This window comes from Mustelus asterias, chromosome 5, assembly GCF_964213995.1.
Source record: "Mustelus asterias chromosome 5, sMusAst1.hap1.1, whole genome shotgun sequence".
Lineage (NCBI taxonomy): Eukaryota > Metazoa > Chordata > Chondrichthyes > Carcharhiniformes > Triakidae > Mustelus > Mustelus asterias.
The window spans coordinates 7,028,773-7,050,092 of NC_135805.1; the positions used below are offsets into that span (position 1 = coordinate 7,028,773).

Here is a 21,320-nt window from a genome sequence, read left to right on the forward strand (position 1 = left end):
CTTGCCACACAGACTCCTGTCGACTCTGGCAAGGTCTGCAAGACGTAACAGGCTACAAGGTGAAGGCAGGTAAAATCTCCAGCTCCAATGCATCCCTCCCGATGAGTTCAAAACATTCTATGCCCGTTTTGAGTAAGAGGTCAGCGAGAGCCCTCCATCCCGGAAGCCTCGGACAAACCTAGACTTGCCTCGCACATCTCCTCTAAACTTTTCCCCATGCACCTTAAAGCTATGTCCCCTAGTACTTGACTTTTCTTCTATTCTATTCAGTCGTGGGACATGGGCATCGCTGGCTGGCCAGCATTTATTGCCTGTTCCTAGTTGCCCGTGTTCAGAAAATAGTTGAGAGTCAATCACATTGCTCAAGCTCTAGAGTCACATGTAGGCCAGACCACGTAAGGACGGCAGATTTCCTTTCCTAAAGGACATTTGTGAACCAGATGGGTTTTTCCGACAATCAACAATGGTTTCATGGTCATCAGTAGGTTCTTAATTTCAGATATTTTTTAAAATTGAATTCAAATTCCACCATCTGCTGTGGCGGGATTCAAATCCAGATCCCCAGGGCATTAGCTGAGTTTCTGGATTAATAAATGATACCAAGAGGCCATCACCTCCCATTTGGCATTTTCTACTCTTGGAAAAAGCATCTGACTATCCACTATGGCCAAATTTCCTTCCAACTCGATTTTTGAGTTTGCTGATGACACCACTGTTGTGGGTCAGATCTCAAACAATGATGAAACACAGTACAGAAAAGAGATAGGGATAATAATCTCTCTCCCAATGTCAACAAAACAAAAGAGATAGACATCTACTTCAGGAAGCATATTGGATTGCATGCACCTGTCGACATCAATGGGGATGAAGTAGAAATGGTTTAGAGCTTCAAGTATTTAGATATCCAGATCACCAACAATCTGTCCTGGTCCTTCCATGTGAACGCTATAGTTAAGAAAGCCCACCAGCGCCTTTACTTTCTGAGGAGGCTAAGGAAATTTGGCATATCCGCTACAACTTCGACAGATACACCATAGAAAGCATTCTTTCTGGTTGTATCTCATCTTGGTATAGCTCCTGCTCTGCCTAAGACAGCAAGAAACTACAAAGGGTCGTGAATGAAGCCCAGAACATCACTAAAACCAGCCTCCCATCCATTCACTCCGTCTACACTTCCCGCTGCCTTAGAAAAGCAACCAGCAAAATCAAGGACCCGACGCCACCACGGACATATTTTCTTCCACCTTCTTCCGTCGGGAAAAAGATACGAAAGTCTGAGGACACGTATCAACTGACTCAAAAACAGCTTCTTCCCTGCCCTCATCAGACTTCTGAATGAACCTACCTCACATTAAGTTGATCTTTCTCTACATCCTAGCTATGACTGTAATACTATATTCTGCACTCTCTCCTTTCCTTCCCGACGTACGGTATGCTTTGTATCGCATGCAAGAAACAATACTTTTCACTGTATACTAATATATGTGATGATAATAAATCAAATCAAATCAAATCTTATTGGAGAATCTGGAACTAGAGGTCACTGTTTAAAAATAAGAAGTCACTCATTAAGACCGAGATGAGGAGAACGTTTTTCTCACAGAATCCTGAGTCTCTGGAACTCGCTTCCTCAAAGGGCATTGGGAATAAAGTTTTTGATATTTTCAAGGCAGAGCTGGTTAGATGCTTGATTGGCAAGGGCTGAAAGGTTATTGGGGTAGGCAGGAATGTGGGTTGAGGTTACAATCAGAACAACCAGGATCTTATTGAAAGATGGAGCAGGCTGAAAGGGCCGAGTGGCCTACTCCTGCTCTTAATTGGAATGTTCATATGTTCGTATATCCCATGAACGAATTTTTAAAAATCATCTTGTCAAATTGCCATGCCACCTTCAAAGCTCTGTCATAGAAACATAGAAGATAGGAGCAGGAGGAGGCCATTTGGCCCTTCGAGCGTGCTCCGCCATTCATTACGATCATGGCTGATCATCAACTCAATACCCTAATCCTGCTTTTCTCCCATAACCTTTGATTCCATTTGCTCCAAGTGCTATATCCAGCCACCTCTTGAATACATTCAATGTTCTGGCATCAACTACTCCCTGTGGTAATGAATTCCACAGGCTCACCATTCTTTGGGTGAAGAAATGTCTCCTCATCTCCGTCCTAAATGGTCTACACTAAATCCTCAGACAGTGACCCCTGGTTCTGGACATCCCCACCATCGGGAATATCCTCCCTGCATCGACTCTGTCTCGTCCTGTTAGAATTTTATAAGTCTCTATGAGATCCCCCCTCATTCGTCTGAACTCCAGCGAAAACAATCCAACTTTTCAATCTCTCCTTGTAAATCAGTCCGGCCATCGCCAGAATCAGCCTGGTAAACCTTCGCTGCACTCCCTCGAGGTGTGGTCTCACCAAGGCCCTGTATAATTGCAACAGCACATCCCGGCTCCTGTACTTGAAACCTCCCAACATGCCATTTGCCTTTACCACTTAGAGTCATAGAGGTTTACAGCATGGAAACAGGCCCTTCGGCCCAACTTGTCCATGCCCTTTTTTTTTTAAAACCCCTAAGCTAATCCCAATTGCCCGCATTTGGCCCATATCCCTCTATACCCATCGTACCCATGTAACTATCTAAATGCTTTTTAAAAGACAAAATTGTACCCGCCTCTACTACTACCTCTGGCAGCTTGTTCCAGACACTCACCACCCTCTGTGTGAAAACATTGCCTCTCTGGACACTTTCGTATCTCTCCCCTCTCACCTTAAACCTCTGCCCTCTAGTTTTAGACTCCCCTACCTTTGGGAAAAGATATTGACTACCTAGCTGATCTGTGCCCCTCATTATTTTATAGACCTCCATAAGATCACCCCTCAGCCTCCTACGCTCCAGAGAAAAAAGTTCCAGTCTATCCAGCCTCTCCTTATAACTCAATCCATCAAGTCCCGGTAGCATCTCAGTAAATCTTTTCTGCATTCTTTCTAGTTTAATAATATCCTTTCTATAATGGGATGACCAGAATTGCACACAGTATTCCAAGTGTGGCCTTACCAATGTCTTGTACAACTTCAACAAGATGTCCCAACTCCTGTATTCAATGTTCTGACGGATGAAACCAAGCATGCAAAAGGCCTTCTTCACCACTCTGTCCACCTGTGACTCCACTTTCAAGGAGTTATGAAAATGTACCCCTAGATTTCTTTGTTCTGTAACTCTCCCCAACACTCTACCATTAACTGAGTAAGTCCTGCCCTGGTTCAATCTACCAAAATGCATCACCTCGCATTTGTCTAAATTAAACTCCATCTGCCATTCATCAGCCCACTGGCCCAATTGATCAAGATCCCGTTGCAATTGGAGATAACTTTCTTCACTGTCCACCATGCCACCAATCTTGGTGTCATCTGCAAACTTACTAACCATGCCCCCTATATTCTTATCCAAATCATTAATATAAATGACAAATAACAGTGGGCCCAGCACTGATCCCTGAGGCACACCGCTGGTCACAGGCCTCCAGTTTGAAAAACATCCCTTTACAACCACCCTCTGGCTTCTGTCAAGAAGCCAATTTTGTATCCAATTTGATACCTCACCCTGGATCCGGCGAGATTTAACTTTGTGCAACAACCTACCATGCGGTACCTTGTCAAAGACCTTGCTAAAGTCCATGTAGACAACATCAACTGCACTGCCCTTCATCTACCTTCTTGGTTACCCCTTCAAAAAACTCAATTAAATTTGTGAGACATGATTTTCCACTCACAAAGCCATGCTGACTGTCCCTAATCAGTCCTTGCGTCTCTAAATGCCTGTAGATCCTGTCTCTCAAAATACCTTCCAACAACTTACCCACCACAGATGTGGAGCTCACCGGCCTGTAGTTCCCAGGCCTTTTCCTGCAGTCCTTTTTAAACAAAGGCACAACATTTGCCACACTCCAATCTTCAGGCACCTCACCTGTGACTATTGATGATACAAATATTTCTGCGAGGGGACCCGCAATTTCCTCCCTAGCCTCCCACAAAGAAATTTTGACCATGCTTAATGAAGAACAAGAACAGGTGGTTGATTAAGCAGATATCTTTAGTTCAGAAAGTTGCAGTATTACACCAAAAGATGTAGAGATAAAAAAGTTGTATCAGATATCATAAATAGAAGAAGAATCTGGGTGTATACTGGAGTGCTTTTACATTAGAAGTGATGTCTTAATGAGGAAGCGAAGACCTTAACATATTCAGGCAGATGGAAAATGGCCAGACGTTCATCAAGTTAGAGGAGGCATTGTGGGTCACGCATGAGGTCATTTAGGAGTAAGGCAAACTCAAGCAAGAATACAAAAACACTTTTACTGGCCTGAACTGCATAAGCATATTATAGAATTATGCCATACATGTCACATATTTCAGGTCATAGAAAAGCCTCAAGTGGTAATCAAACCACTACCCTTAATACCAATTCTGGCATTTAAGAAACATTTCACGAGGTGTGATGATCGTGTGCCTTTAAGAAATGTATTTGAGTTATGTTCTTGTGCAGGATCTATTGTGGTAGTTCTATGCACTTCTAGCCATTCTGTCTACAACTGGCATTGTATTGTTACTGCAGCTGTATAATTGCTTTTAATTGGTAATTTTTGTTTTAATCTGGACTAATGCTGTTCTGCTGTTTTGAGCATACCATGGGATTTTGCAGAATAGGGCTTGATTGGGATTATGGATAGGTATGGTCATGTGAAGAAGTGAAGCTAGGTTTACACAGAATATTCAAGCTTAGATTCTGCTTCTGAGTTGAGAGAGATCAATGCTTCTCTTTTCCTCTCTGAAGTTGGAGACAGGAATCTGACAAGAGGTAAGTCTCTTTCTTGGAGTTTGTGATGTATGAGAGTGAATCTTTCTCTGAGATCTGCTGTTTTAGAAGCTGCAGAGAGAGAGAGAGGGAGAGGTATCCCTTTCTGTCTCTGAAGTCTGAAGACTGGGAGCTGCTAGAGATGAGGTTTATTTCTCTGAAATTTTGCTGTTTTGAGGATGTATCCTTCTCTGGAAACTGCTGTCTGGTTCACTGTTCAGAGGTGTTAAAAGACTGAAAATCCAGCATCACATGGGCATACTTGCTTTTGTGCTCACTAATTCTGAAGAAGGGTGTATGATTATGGGGTATTAAATTGGAATAGAAATAGCTAGCAGTTAAGAATTATACTTTGTCAAGTTTAAGTATTGTAATTGGTAATATTGATGCTAATTCTTTTTGTTATATTTTGTGAGATTTTTATGATTATTTCTCCTCGGTGTTTACTGAGGAGAAAATCATGGCTGTTAAAGAAATAAGAGAAACAAATGGTGATGTCTGGGGAACATGCATATTACTTGGGAGGAAGTATTTGCAGTCTTATAGTGTATTGAGGTGTGTAAATCCCTTGGGCCTGATCGAAGCAAACTGTTCATAGAGAAGGAAATGAGAGTGTGCAGAATGTGGTGTTACAGTCATAGCTCGGGTGTAGAGAAAGATCAACTTAATGTGAGGTAGGTCCATTCAAAAGTCTGATGGCAGCAGGGAAGAAACTGTTCTTGAGTCGGTTGGTACATGACCTCAGACTTTTGTATCTTCTTTCTGATGGAAGAAGGTGGAAGAGAGAATGTCCAGGGTGCGTGAGGTCCTTAATTATGCTGGCTGCTTTGCTGAGGCAGTGGGAAGTGAAGGCAGAGTCAATGGATGGGAGGCTGGTTTGCATGATGGATTGGACTACATTCAGGGCCTTTTGCAGTTTCTTGTGGTCTTGGGCAGAGCAGGAGCCATACCAAGCTTTGATAAACCAGAAAGAATGCTTTCTGTGGTGCATCTGTAAAAGTTGGTGAGAGTCGTAGCGGATATGCCAAATTTCTTTTGCCTCCTGAGAAAGTAGAGGTGTTAGTGGGCTTTCTCAACTATAGTGTTGGCATAGGGGGGACCAGGACAGGTTGTAGGTGATCTGGACATCTAAAAACGTGAAGCTTTTGACCTTTTCTACTTCGTCTCTGTTGATGGAGACAGGGGCATGTTCTCTACTTCGTTTCTTGAAGTCGATGACAATCTCCTTCATTTTAATGATATTGAGAGAGGTTATTGTCGTTGCACCAGTTCACCAGATTCTCTATTTCATTCTGGTACTCTGTCAGGGTAGAAATTGCAGAGACCTTTAGAGATATTTGCTTCATCTCCTTCCATTGGCGAAGTTCCAGAAAACTGGAGGGTGGCTAAAGTTATTCCATTTAAGAAGCAGAGCGAAGTCAAGCAAAGGAATTACAGGCCGGTGAGCCTGACATCAATGGTGGGTAAGTTACTGGAGGGGATTCTGAGGGACAGGATCGACCAACATTTAGATAGTCAAGGTTTGATTAGGGATAGTCAGCACGGCTTTGAGAGTGGAAAGTCATGTCTGATGGAATTTTTGAGAAGGTAACCAAAAGGATGGATGAGGGTAGGGCAGTAGATGTTTATATGAACTTTTGAGCAAGGCCTTTGACTAGGTCCCGAATGGCAGGCTAGTCTGGAAGGTTAGATTGCATGGAATTCAGAGAGAGCTAGCCAACTGGATTCAAAATTGGCTCGATTGTAAGAGGGTAGAGGGTGATGGTCAAAGGGTGTTTCTCAGACTGGAGCGATGTGCCTCAGGGTGGGTGTTGGGACCCTTGTTATTCATTATTTATATAAATGATTTGAATGTGAATGTGCAAGGCATGGTTAGTAAGTTTGCGGATGATACTAAATTAGGAGGTATCATTGATAGCGAAGAAAGTTATCAAAAATTACAGGGGGATTTTAATCAGGGAAGTGGGCCAAGAATTGGCAAATGGATTTCAATACATATAAGTGTGAGGTGCTGCATTTTGCAAAGTCAAACCAGGGAAGGACTTACACAGTGAATTGTAGGGCCCTGGGGAATGTTGAGGAATAGAGGGATCTAGGAGTACCAGTACGTAGTTCATTGGAAGTAGTGTCATAGGTAGACAGGGTGGTGAAGAAGGCGTTTAACACGCTGGCCTTCATCAGTCAGGGCATTGAGTATAGGAGTTGGGACATTATGTTATAGTTGTATAAGTCATTGGTGAGGTTGCACTTGGAGTATTGTGTACAGTTTTGGTCACCCTGTTGTAAGAAAGACATTGATAAACTGGGAAGAGTGCAAAGAAGATTTATGAGTATGTTGCCAGGACTTGTGAGCCTGAGTTATGGGGAGAGGTTGGCCACGCTTGGACTTTATTCCTTGGAACGTTGGAGAATGAGAGGTGACCTTATTGAGGTGTATAAAGTCATGAAGGGCATAGATAGGATGACCAGACGCAGTCTTTTTCCCAGGGAAGGGGAATTGAAAACAAAAGTTTTAAGGGGGGGGGGGGGGGGGGGGGAGGCGGTGTCACGCAGAGGGTGGTGTGTATATGGAAGGAGTTGCCCGAGAAAATGGTTGAAGGTACAATAGCAACATTTAAAAAGTATTTGGAGAAATACATGGATAGGAAAGGATCAGAGGGATATGGGCCAAATGAAGGCAATTGGGACTAGCTCTGAGGGCACCATGGTCAGCATGGACTGGTTGGATGGAAGGGGATGTTTCCATATTGTATTTTGTTGTAGATTGGTCAATTTTCTATATTGGAGTGTTTTATTGTGAATTCATTTTCAGAAAACAGCTGTCACAGAATGTATATTTCCAACCTATTAAACACAGCGGGGGTCATCTGATGACCCCATCCTACCTGTTTTCCGGCAAGGTGAGGCCGTAGGATTGTGAGGGGGAAAAACCAGGAATTGTGCCCATTTTTCCACTGGTTTCCATTTTGCCCTACTGATTTTCCGGGTGCAATGAGGAGCATGCCCAAAATGCATCTCAATATCATTAACGTGGTGCTCGTGCAATCGTTCCCCCTCACTTACCTTAATGAACTCGTCAGCGGAATATCATGCCAGCAAGGAAAACACCTGCTCCATTAAAGCCTGCAGCAGGCACAGCAATACCGAAGGAGGAGGTTTGTGAGGAGGGTGTGGAGAGAAATGTCCACTCATCTTGGCACTGTCAAGCTGCATTGTCCTAAGGGCTGGGTGTGGGGGATTTCAACTGCACCCTCGAGGCCCAGGACTGCACCGGCCTCTTGCACCGCACGCTGGCGATGGCAAGGTTGTGGGACCTGTCGGGTCCCTCGACCTGGTGGACATCTGGTGGACATCTGGAGACATCTCCATCTAGTCTGCAGGGAGCGGTTGGAGGGCAGAGCTGAGCGTAACTGAGTATAAAACTAGCTTACCTTGGGGATCCACGGCCTAATCTGCAGGGGGCGGTCGGAGGGCGGAGCTGAGCGTAACTGAGTATAAAGCTAACTTACCTCGGGGATCCGCGGCCTAGTCTGCAGGGAGCGGTCGAAGGGCGGAGCTGAGCGTAACCGAGTATAAAATTAACTCACCTTGGGGATCCGCTGCCTAGTCTGCAGGGAGAGGGCAGAGCTGAGTGTCACCGAGTAGAAAACTAGCTAACCTTGGGGATCCGCGGCCAAGTCTGCAGGAAGCAGTCGAAGGGTGGAGCTGAGCGTAACTGAGTATAAAATTAACTCACCTTGGGGATCCGCTGCCTAGTCTGCAGGGAGAGGGTGGAGCTGAGCGTCACTGAGTATAAAACTAACTTACCTCGGGGACCCGCGGCCGATTCTGCAGGGAGCGGTCGGAGGGCGGAGCTGAGTGTCACTGAGTAGAAAACTAACTTACCTCGGGGAGCCGTGGCCTAGTCTGTAGGGAGCAGTCGGAGGGCGGAGCTGAGTGTCACTGAGTAGAAAACTAACTTACCTCGGGGAGCCGTGGCCTAGTCTGTAGGGAGCAGTCGGAGGGCGGAGCTGAACGTAACTGAGTATAAAACTAACTTACCTCGGGCATCCGCTGCCTAGTCTGCAGGGTGCGGTCAGAGAGCAGAGCTGACCGGAACTGTGAGTATAAAACTAACTCACCTCAGGGGTCCGCAACCGAGTCTGCATGGAGCGCTCGGAGGACGGAGCTGAGTGTCACTGTGTATTAAACTAACTTACCTCGGGGATCCGCGGCCTCGTCTGCAGGGAGCGGGCGGAACTGAGTATAAAACTAACTCACCTCAGGGGTCCGCGACCGAGTCTGCAGGGAGCGCTCGGAGGACGGAGCTGAGTGTCACTGTGTATAAAACTAACTTACCTCGGGGATCTGCGGCCTCATCTGCAGGGAGCGGGCGGAACTGAGCGTAACTGAGTATAAAACTAACTTCCCTCTGGGATCCGTGGCCGAGTCTGCAGGGAGCGGTCAGAGGGCAGAGCTGAGCGTTACTGAGTATAAAACTAACTTACCTCGAGGATCCGCGGCCTAGTCTGCAGGCAGCGTGCGGAGCTGAGCGTCACTGAGTATAAAACTAACTTACCTAGGGCATCCGCGGCCTAGTCTGCAGGGAACGGTTGGACGGCGGAGCTGACTGTAACTGTGAGTATAAAACTAACTTACCTCGGGGATCTGCGGCCTAGTCTGCAGGGAGTGGGCGGAGCTGAGCGTCACTGAGTATAAAACTAACTTACCGGCAAAGGTTATTGGCGGTTGCAGGTCACATTTGTATAAGTGCAGTCACTGTGACCAGAAGGTGGTTTGTGGAGGAGCTGCTGTGAAGGGACAGTTAAACCCCAAACACTACTTCAATGTTTCCCTCCCTCCCTCCTCCTCTAACCAAAAAGAAAGTCGGCAGGAGAACCACAAGCAAGGGAGAGGTGAGTTGCAATTTTTTTTATCTGTATAAGGGCAAAATGGCAGCCTGGGCAGTGGTATGCTCCTCTTGCCAGATGTGGGCAATTAGGGAGCAATCTAGTCTCCTTGACAACTTTGTCTGCAGGAAGTGCGTCCAGTTGCAGCTCCTCACAGACCGCATTGTTTGGCATTGGATCAGCAGGTGGATGCACTGCGGAGCATACAGGAGGCAGAGTGTATGATACACTAGTTACAGGGAGGTTGTCACACCACGGGTTCAGACAGGTCGTTGGGTGACTGCCAGGAGAGGCAGGTAGGTGGTGCAGGAGTCTCCTGTGTATATTCCCCTTTCAAACAGGTACATCATTTCGGATGCTGTTGAGGGGGAGATACTAGCAGTGGCCAGGCCTGTGACACCAAAGCTGGCTCTGCTGTGGGAAAGGGTCGGGCAAAGAGCAAGCGAGCAGTAGGAATAGGGGACTCACTAGTTAGAGGCACGGCCAGGCGTTTCTGTGGCCGCAATCAAGACTCCAGGATGGTGTGTTGCCTCCCTGGTGCCAAAGTCAAGGACGTCTCTGAGCGATTACAGGACATTCTCAAGGGGGAGGGTGAGCAGCCAGAGGTCGTTGTACATATTGGTACCAACGACAGAGATGGGAAAAGGGATGAGGTCCTGAAATGTGAATAAGAGAGTAAGGCAGAAGGCAGGACCTCGAAGGTAGTAATTTCAGGATTACTACCGGTACCACGTGCAAGTGAGAGTAGGATTAGGAGGATTAGGCAGATGAATGCCTGGCTTGAGAGCTGGGGCAGGGATTTAGATTTTTGGATCATTGGGATCTTTTCTGGGGAAGGGCTGATCTGTTCAAGAGGGATGGGTTACATTTGAACTGGAGGGGGACAAATATCCTGGTGGGGAGATTTGCTGGAGCCACTCGGGAGGGTTTAAACGAGTTTGGCAGGGGGGTGGGATCCAAAGCAGTAGGGAGACAGAAGAGAAGTTTGAGGACAGCACAGAAGTTAGTAAAGGCAGTGTCAGTAATCATAGTACCAGGCAGATCAGACAGAAGCAAGACAGAGAGCAAGGGAAGTCCAGATGAAACTGCATTTATTTCAATGCAAGAGGCCTGACAGGCAAGGCAGATGAACTCAGGGCATTGATGGGTACGTGGGACTGGGATATTATAGCAATTACTGAAACATGGCTCAGGGAGAGAAGGACTGGCAGCTTAATGTTCCAGGGTACAGATGCTATAGGAAAGATAGAACAGGAGGTAAGAGAGGAGGGGGAGTTGCACTTTTGATTAGGGAAAGCATCACGGCCGTACTGAGAGGGGATATATCCGAGGGTTCGGCCACTGAGTCTTTTGGGTAGAACTGAGAAATAAGAAGGGGGAAATCACTTTGATAGGGTTGTACTATAAGCCCCCAAATAGTCAGCGGGAAATTGAGGAGCAAATATGTAAGGAGATTACAGATGGCTACATGAAAAATAGGGTGGTAATAGTCGGAGATTTTAATTTTCCCAACATTGACTGGGACAGCCATAGTATTAGAGGGTTGGATGGAGAGAAATTTGTATGTATTCAGGAGGAATTTCTCATTCAGTATGTGAATGGCCCGACTAGAGAGGGGGCAAAACTTGACCACCTCTTGGGAAATAAGGAAGGGCAGGTGACAGAAGTGTTAGTGAGGGATCACTTTGGGACCAGTGACCATAATTCTACTAGTTTTAAGATAGCTATGGAGAATGATAGGTCTGTCCCAAAAGTTAATATTCTAAATTGGGGCAAGGCCAATTTTGATGGTATCAGGCAGGAACTTTCAAAAGTTAATTGGGAGAGTCTGTGGGAAGGAAAAGGGACGTCTGGTAAGTGACATGCTTTCAAAAGTGTGTTAACCAGGGTTCAGGGTAAACACATTCCTCTTAGAGTGAACAAAGAAGAGTACAGCACAGGAAACAGGCCCTTCAGCCCTCCAAGCCTGTGCCGCTCCTTGGTCCAACTAGACCAATCGTTTGTATCCCTCCATTCCCAGGCTGCTCATGTGACTATCCAGGTAAGTCTTAAACGATGTCAGCGTGCCTGCCTCCACCACACTACTTGGCAGCGCATTCCAGGCTCCCACCGCCCTCTGTGTAAAAAACATCCCTCTAATATCTGAGTTATACTTCGCCCCTCTCACCTTGAGCCGTTATACTTCGCCCCTCTCACCTTGAGCCCGTGACCCCTCGTGAACGTCACTTCTGATCTGGGATAAACCTTCCCACCGTTCACCCTATCTATCCCCTTCATAATCTTGTACACCTCTATTAGATCTCCCCTCATTCTCCGTCTTTCCAGGGAGAACAACCCCAGTTTACCCAATCTCTCCTCATAGCTAAGACCCTCCATACCAGGCAACATCCTGGTAAACCTTCTCTGCACTCTCTCTAACGCCTCCACGTCCTTCTGGTAGTGCGGCAACCAGAACTGGACGCAGTACTCCAAATGTGGCCTAACCAGCGTTCTATACAGCTGCATCATCAGACTCCAGCTTTTATACTCTATACCCCGTCCTATGAAGGCAAGCATACCATATGCCTTCTTCACCACCTTCTCCACCTGTGTTGCCACCTTCAAGGATTTGTGGACTTGCACACCTAGGTCCCTCTGTGTTTCTATACTCCTGATGACTCTGCCATTTATTGTATAACTCCTCCCTACATTATTTCTTCCAAAATGCATCACTTCGCATTTATCCGGATTAAACTCCATCTGCCACCTCTCCGCCCAATTTTCCAGCCTATCTATATCCTGCTGTGTTGCCTGACAATGCTCTTCGCTATCCGCAAGTCCAGCCATCTTTGTGTCATCCGCAAACTTGCTGATTACACCAGTTACACCTTCTTCCAAATCATTTATATATATATCACAAATAGCAGAGGTCCCAGTACAGAGCACTGCGGAACACCACTGGTCACAGACCTCCAGCTGGAAAAAGACCCTTCGACCACTACCCTCTGTCTCCTATGGCCAAGCCAGTTCTCCACCCATCTAGCCACTTCTCCTTGTATCCCATGAGCCTTAACCTTCTTAACCAACCTGCCATGTGGGACTTTGTCAAATGCCTTACTGAAATCCATATAGACGACATCCACGGCCCTTCCTTCATCAACCGTTTTTGTCACTTCCTCAAAAAACTCCACCAAATTTGTAAGGCACGACCTCCCTCTTACAAAACCATGCTGTCTGTCACTAATGAGATTGTTCCATTCTAAATGCGCATACATCCTATCTCTAAGAATCCTCTCCAACAACTTCCCTACCACGGACGTCAAGCTCACCGGCCTATAATTTCCTGGGTTATCCCTGCTACCCTTCTTAAACAACGGGACCACATTCGCTATCCTCCAATCCTCAGGGACCTCACCCGTGTCCAAAGAAGCGACAAAGATTTCCGTCAGAGGCCCAGCAATTTCATCTCTCGTCTTCCTGAGCAGTCGAGGATAGATGCCATCAGGCCCTGGGGCTTTGTCAGTTTTAATGTTCCCTAAAAAACCTAACACTTCCTCTATTGTAATGGAGATTTTCTCTAACGGGTCAACACCTCCCTCCGAGACACTCCCGGTTAACACGCCCCTCTCCTTCGTGAATACCGATGCAAAGTATTCATTTAGGATCTCCCCTATTCCCTTGGGTTCTAAGCATAATTCCCCTCCTTTGTCCCTGAGAGGTCCGATTTTCTCCCTGACAACTCTTTTGTTCCTAACGTATGAATAGAATGCCTTAGGATTCTTCTTAATCCTGCCTGCCAAGAACATCTCGTGACCTCTTTTTGCCCTTCTAACTCCCCATTTGAGTTCTTTCCTACTCTCTCTGTATTCCTCCAGAGCTCCATCTGTTTTCTGTTGCCTGGACTTAACGTACGCCTCCCTTTTCATTTTAATCAGATCCTCAATTTCCCTGGTTATCCACGGCTCTCGAATCCTACCTTTCCTATCTTTCCTTTTTACAGGCACATGCCTATCCTGCAGCCTTATCAATAGTTCCTTAAAAGACTCCCACATGCCAGACGCGGACTTACCCTCAAACATCCTCTCCCAATCAACATCCACCAATTCCTGCCTAATCCGGCTATAGTTAGCCTTCCCCCAATTTAGCACCCTGCCCGTAGGACAGCACTCATCCTTGTCCATTACTATCCTAAAGTTAACAGAGTTGTGGTCACTATTTGCCACATGTTCCCCTACCGAAACTTTGACGACCTGACCGGGCTCATTTCCCAGAACCATGTCCAGTATAGCCCCCTCTCTAGTCGGGCTATCTACATACTGTTCCAAAGAACCTACCAGAACGCATTTTACAAATTCCTCCCCGTCCGGACCCCCAGCTCTAAGCACTTTCCAGTCTGTGCCAGGGAAATTAAAGTCCCCCACTACAACAACCCTATTTTTTCTGCACCTATCCAGAATCTCCTGACATATCCTTTCCTCCACTTCCCGTGGGCTGTTGGGTGTTCTGTAGTACACCCCCAGCATAGTGACTGCACCCTTCCTGTTTCTGAGTTCCACCCACAGCGACTCAGTACATGACCCCTCTAAGTTGTCTACCCTCTGCACCGCGGTAATATGCTCCTTAACTAATATCGCTACTCCCCCACCTTTTTTAGCCCCTCCTCTGTCTCGCCTAAAACACTTATACCCCGGAATATTCAGCTGCCAGTCCTGTCCTTTTAACCAAGTTTCCGTCACCGCAACCACATCCAAATTCCGCATAAGCATTAAGGCCCTAAGTTTGTCTGTTTTACCCGTTACGCTCCTCGCATTGAAGCAGATGCACTCCAGACCTCCAGGCCCACTCAGGTCATCCTCCTCCAGAGTGCTCCTCTTCTTAGCTAGCCTTGCCCTGGCCCCCAGCTCAACCCCAGCCTCAGTATTTACTGACCTACTGTTTTGTTCCCCACCCCCCTGCCACACTAGTTTAAATCCTGCCGAAACACTCTAGCAAAACTCCCAGCCAGGATATTTGCTCCCTTCCAGTTAAGGTGTAACCCATCCTTTCTGTACAGTTGCCATCCTGACTTGAAGATTTCCCAGTTATCTATGAATTTAAAACCCTCCCTCTTGCACCAGTCCTTTAGCCACGCGTTCAACTGTAGAATCTCCCTGTTCCGAGCCTCACTTGCACTAGACACCGGGAGCAGTCCAGAGATTGCTACCCTGGAGGTCTTACTTTTTAGCCTAGCACCCAACTCCCTGAATTTCTCTCGTATGACCCCCCTGCTCTTCCTACCTACATCATTTTCCCCAATGTGTATAATCACATCCGTTTGACTACCTTCCTTTTTAAATATGCTTCCTACCCTCTCGGAGACATCCAGTACCCCGGCACCAGGGAGGCAGATTCTCGTTCACTCCCACAGAACCGCCTGTCCGTGCCTCTAACCATTGCGTCTCCCACAACTATCGCTCTCCTAAACCCCTTCTTTCCCTTCTGGACCCCTGAGCCTGTCTCCATGGAGGCGATCTGGTCCTCGTGGCTTACCCCTGGAGGGTCATCCCCCTCCACAGAATCCAAAACAATATACCTATTTTGGAGGGGGACAACCACAGGGGATCCCTCCACAGACTGCTCACTCCCTTCCCTTCTCCCATCTGTTGCCCATCCCTTTCTTGTATGGGAGACTGCCACTGGGGTACTTTCTGGCACATCACCCTTCTGACTATTACCCCTCCTAACTGTGACCCACGTGTCTTCCTTCCGAGACCCTGGTGTCACTACCTGACTATAACTTTTATCTATTAATCTCTCATTTTCCCTAACTAAACTGAGTTAATCAAGCCTCAGCTCCAGCTCCCTTACACGATCCTTCAGGAGTTGCAGTTCCACGTATCTGGCACAGATATGGACTTCCGGGAGGCAAGTCGTCTCCAGGAACTCCCACATCCCACACCGAATGCAGTATACTGGCCTCCCACTCATACCAGCCATGTCCTTTTTAGTTTTTGGGAGATAAAACAAAAAAGGGGGCGTAACAGAAGAAAAACAAACAACCTTCCTCGCCTTCGCCGAAGCCCTGTGAGCCAAAGCCCTTACAGCTCACACTCTACTCCCTGCTCACTCCACTGCCCGCTCCAGACACTGCCCGCTCAAAAGTGCGGCCTGCTTTTCAACCCTCCAAAAAACCTCCCCAGGCTGCTCCTGGGCCTACTTCCTGTTTTGAAAAAAACCTCCGATTTTTAAGCCAAATTTAACTGAAAAATAAATAAATAAAATGCAGACACAATCTCTCTTACCCTCAGCCTGCTCCTGTGGAACAATGAGGCTGAAACCTCCAAGGTAAGCCCTTTTTAAACCTTCCCCAGGCTGCTCCTGGGCCTATTTCCTGTTTTGAAAAAGGGCAAGGCTGGCATAAATCGGGAACCCTGGATGACTCGGGATATTGAGGCCCTGGTCAAGAAGAAGAAAGAGGCACATGACGTGCATAGGCAGCTGGGATGAAGTGAATCTCTTGAAGAGTATAGGGGGTGTAGGAGTAGAGTTAAGAGAGAAATCGGGAGGGCAAAAAGGGACACAAAATTGTTTTGGCAGATAAGGCAAAGGAAAATCCAAAGAGCTTCTACAAATACATAAAAGGCAAAAGAGTAACAACGGAGAGAGTAGGGCCTCTTAAGGATCAACAAGGCAATCTATGTGTGGACCCACAAGAGATGGGTGAGATCCTAAATGAATATTCCTCATCAGTATTTACTGTTGAGAAAAGCATGGATGTTACAGAACTTGGGGAATTACATATTGATGTCTTGAGGAGTGTAAATATTACAGAGAAGGAGGTGCTGGAAGTCTTAAAGCGCATCAAGGTAGATAAATCTGCGGGACCTGATGAGGTATATCCCAGGACGTTGTGGGAGGCAAAGGAGGAAATTGCGGGTCCCCTAGCCGAGATATTTGAATCATCGATAGTCACGGGTGAGGTGCCTGAAGATTGGAGAGTGGCAAATGTTGTGCCTTTGTTTAAAAAGGGCTGCAGGGAAAAGACTGGGAACTACAGGCCAGTTAGCCTCGCATCTGTGGTGGGTAAATTGTTGGAAGGTATTTTGAGAGACAGGATCTACAGGCATTTAGAGACGCAAGGACTGATTAGGAAAATAAGGGCGGCATGGACAAGTTGTGCCGAAGGGCCTGTTTCCATGCTGTAAACCTCTATGACTCCATGACTCTATGACAGGCTCCAGAGTCTTCACTTATGTGAGACCTAGAGATGGAGCTTCCAGTCTCAACCACCTTTACATTTCGAGGCGTTCGGCGTTCCATCGGTCTCCCTGCAGCAGGTGCTGTGCCCGGACTACCACCTGGTGTGGGCAGACCTCATTCCGTCTCGCGTCCGGGTGGGGTCTGCATACTGGTACTTTAACAACCTGCTGCTGGAGAACTTACAATTCCTGGGCTCGTTTTGTCTTTTCTGGGCCAACTGGAGAAGGAAGCAGGCAGGCTTCCCTTCCCTGAGGTTATGGTGGGATGTGGGCAAGACTCACATCCTTACTTTCTGTCAGGAGTATGTGAGGGGATTGACTTGGAGGCAGAAATCCAGGATTGAGCATTTGGCAAAGGAGGTTTTCAACCTGGAGTCATGCCTTAGTCAGCCAGATAAGGACCCTGACCTGCAGCTGGCGTTCAGAGAGAAGAAGGGTACGCTGTGGGACTTGCAACTTGTCGGGTCTCGTGGCATGTATGTGAGGTCGCGGATCCAGATCCATACCGACTTGGACCATAAGACCATCAGGCCATAAGACCGAGGAGCAGAATTAGGCCACTCGGCCCATTGCGTCTGCTCCGCCATTCAATCATGGCTGATACTTTTCTCATCCCCATTCTCCTGCCTTTTCCCCATAACCCCTGATCCCCTTATTAATCAAGAACTTATCTATCTCTGTCTTAAAGACACTCCATGACCTGGCCTCAACAGCCTTCTGCGGCAAAGAGTTCCACAGATTCACCACTCCTGGCTGAAGAAATTCCTCCTCATCTCTGTTTTAAACAATCGTCTCTCTAGCCTGAGGTTTTGCCCTCTGGTCCTAGTTTATCCTACTAGTGGAAACATCCTCCCTACGTCCACTCTATCCAGGCCTCACAGTATCCCATAAGTTTCAACAAGACCACGGCTCCCCCTTCTTCTACTTGCTGGAAAAAAGACGTGGGACCTTACGCTGCTGGCCAATGACCTTGGATCAAGAGGGCATCAGGGCCAATGTCCGGAATTACTACACTGCCCTTTTCTCTCTGGACCCGTCCAGTGAAGATGCCCATAGAGTTTTGTGGAAGGACCAGCTGCAGATTGGCCCGGAGAGCGCCTGTTCTATGAATGGATACATTTCCTTCGTCAGCGACCATCAATGGTTTTAGTTTCGGTCTATTCATATAGTAATTTACAGTAATTAGTTTTCCTGCAGTTACGTATTCCCGATCCCATCTGTAGCTAATCTCGTTATCCACCCCTATTGTCCTTATCCTAAAGAGTGCCCCTCCAGCCCTGGCTGGCTTCCTGTAGGATTTGATTCCTGCATGTTTAACTTTGAATAGCTGTCCGTCCTTTATGTTTTAATCTCGGGTGGCTGTCTGTACTGAAAGTCAGTGCCTGTTTAATGTCTCTTTCCCAAATGACTGTTTATGTGCCAGACAGCCATTTTATGTGTACCCATCTGTATATTTTTCCCACTTCAGCCTGGAAGAGCTGACCGGTGTCCTCGACACCCTCTCAATGGGGAAAGCCCCGGGGCTGGACAGATTGACAATGCAGTTCTTCAGGGCATTCTGGGACATCCTGGGGAATGACTGCGTGGCAGTTCTGGAGAAGAGTATTGCGACCGGGGACATGCCCCTTTTGTGGCGCAGAGCCGTCATTGCCCTGCTGCCCAAGAAGGGGGATCTCTGCCACCTTAAGAACTGGTTTCTCGCCTCAGTACAATCTATAAAATCTTTGCCGGGGCACTTTCTTCACACCTTGGCACCGTGCTGGACCACATGATTCACCCTAACCAGTCCTACGCGGTATTGAGGAGGAGGTTGTCAGGATTGACTCTGGGCTGGGCATTTGAGTGGTCCTGTCGGCTTCTGATGACATGCTCCTCATGTTCACAGACCCAGCTGACCTGCGGAGGATGCGAGAGTGTCAGGCTGTGTACTCTGCCGCGTCCTCTGCCAAGATCAACTGGACCAAGTGTTCTAGACTCCTGGTCAATCCATGGCAGATGGACTCCCTCCCAGAGGAACTCGGGCCTTTCACCTGGAGCAGGACCAGCCTCCTCAACGTGAGAGTCTGGCTGAGGAATCCTGGGTGGCAAATTTAGGAGCTGGAGCCCAAGGTCACCGCTCGCCTGAATCGCTGGGCAGGACTGCCCCGAGTGCCGTCTTACTGTCATAAACCAGCTGATTTCCTCCATGCTGTGGTACCAGCTGGTCACTTTGAACCCTCCCCCTGACTTTGTCACAAACATCCACAGAATCTTTGTAGAATTCTTGTGGGACAAGAGACTGTACTGGGTCGCTGTCGAGGTTCTGAATCTCCCGCTTAGGGAGGGCGGTCAGGCACTGGTGTGCCTTTACATCCAGGTGGTGACCTTTCACCTTCAAACCCGGCAGCGATAGCTTTACGTTGATCCCCCTCCTAGATGGTGTGCCTTGGCAACATATTTCTTCCACTAGGTGCACGGCCTGAGCTAGGATGTTCAGCTCCTGCTAACAGACCTGAGCGGTCTTTGTGGCTCCTTACAGGTATTGCCCATCTTTTACCAGGACTTTCGGAAAGTCTGGACATGATCGCCCTGTGCCGCAGCTCTCCCCCGTCTGGAGGAGTTTGGGAGCTGCTGCTCAGGAATCCGCTCCTCCACCAGTACCAATGTAGGTGGCTGACGGAGAGGAAGGCTGTGGCTGCTGAGGTGACCAGGGCCGGGGATGTGCTGGATGGCGGAGGAGTGGGCTGGATGACACCCCATGAGCGAGCTGGACGCATGGCGATGGACATTCTGCACAAGGCCAATGCCATCGAGTCCAAGCACGACCTTAGAACGGTCGTGCTCAGACCCGATGTCACATGTGGTCTTGAGGAGGTACAACTGCAGTGGGAGCCCCTGTGAGCGTACTCCTGCTTGGATGGAATTTCATATTAGCCCTAAGCCCAGACCCGCCCCTTCCCGGGTTGGGCACCCTACAGTTCAAGCCACCTCGCGAAATGTCTTCCATACCCTTTCCCATTGCATGGAGGGGTTTCCTGTATGGATTGCTGCTGCACAGCTTTCACTGCCGTATCCTCGCCTGTCGCCCGGACACGCCTTGTTACCATCCTGCGGCGGAAGTCCCCAGTGAAGGTCCCTCTATGGAGGGATCCTCGCCACTACATCGGGATGGAGGGTGATGCACGCAGCAGTACCATGCAAATGTAAATTGTACCACTTCATGGGCTCCCAAGAAACCTGCCCTTTTTGTGGTCTTGTAGAAACCTTGGACCACATTTATTGGCACTGTTTTAGGCTTCACTCCCTTTTTTGTTACCTCAAAACATTTTATTGATGTTTTGTTTGCACTTCAATCCCACATTCCAGAGTTACAGACACTTGGTGTGGAGGGGGCCGTTCCGAGGCCTGGCCAGACTTGCTATAAACAGTCCCGGCAGCAGGCGACCGAGGGGGGGGATCATCCAGCCCAACGATCTACCCTCTACTGCCGCTACATTCGTGGCCGGGTGTCCCTGGAGAGGGAGCATGCAGAGTCCACGGGCACCATTGAGACCTTTTGTGACCGTTGGGCCCTGCAGAGACTGGGGTGCACAATTGACCCTTTTAATCACGTTTTGATCGGATGTTTTAAGTTTCCTTTACACTTTGGTTTGTTTTGTTTGGGGTGGTTCCCCCTCTTTTTAAGGGACCGCTCCATTTACTTTGTCGCTCAGTTTATTTGATTTAGTTTATTTGGTTTGTAAAAAGATGCCTTCACCCCTGCCTTCTTGGTGGCCCGACAACTTCTTTATCTTATGTGGCTAACACTATGTCTCTCCCCAAGATGCACATCAAAGGTGGAAGTGGTCAGTTGCATTCCATGCCCCATTGCTTGTGATTCCCTTGGGTGTCCTCTGGAGGGCTGAGACCAGGAGGGCCCCGGCTGACTTTCTGCAGTTACGACGTAACTATGCCACCCTGTTCATTGGCGGGGGGGGGGGGGGGTCGGTCGGAAGGCCTAGCAATGACCAGAGTCATTAGGTATCTAAATGGATACAAAATTGGCTTCTTGACAGAAGCCAGAGGGTGGTTGTAGAGAGTTGTTTTTCAAAATGGAGGCCTGTGACCAGCGGTGTGCCTCAGGGATCAGTGCTAGGCCCACTGTTATTTGTCATTTATGTTAATGATTTGGATGAGAATATAGGGGGCATGGTTAGTAAGTTTGCAGATGACACCACGATTGGTGGCATGGTGGACAGTGAGGAAGGTTATCTCCAATTGCAGCGGGATCTTGATCAATTGGGCCAGTGGGCTGACCAATGGCAGATGGAGTTCAATTTAGACAAATGCGAGGTGATGCATTCCGGTAGATTGAACCAGGGCAGGACTTACTCAGTTAATG

General features: G+C 47.8%; 1 protein-coding gene across 1 annotated transcript in view; it reads left to right on the forward strand.

Annotated features, from left to right (window-relative positions):
* LOC144493944 (dynein axonemal heavy chain 8-like) overlaps window positions 1–21,320 on the forward strand; it is a 1,661,706-nt gene that overhangs the window by 595,083 nt on the left and 1,045,303 nt on the right. Inside the window, exons 23-25 of the mRNA XM_078213521.1 lie at window positions 17,006–17,436; window positions 18,429–18,562; window positions 19,479–19,813. Of these exons, the coding sequence (XP_078069647.1) occupies window positions 17,006–17,436; window positions 18,429–18,562; window positions 19,479–19,813 (900 nt within the window). The remainder of the gene's footprint in view (window positions 1–17,005; window positions 17,437–18,428; window positions 18,563–19,478; window positions 19,814–21,320) is intronic.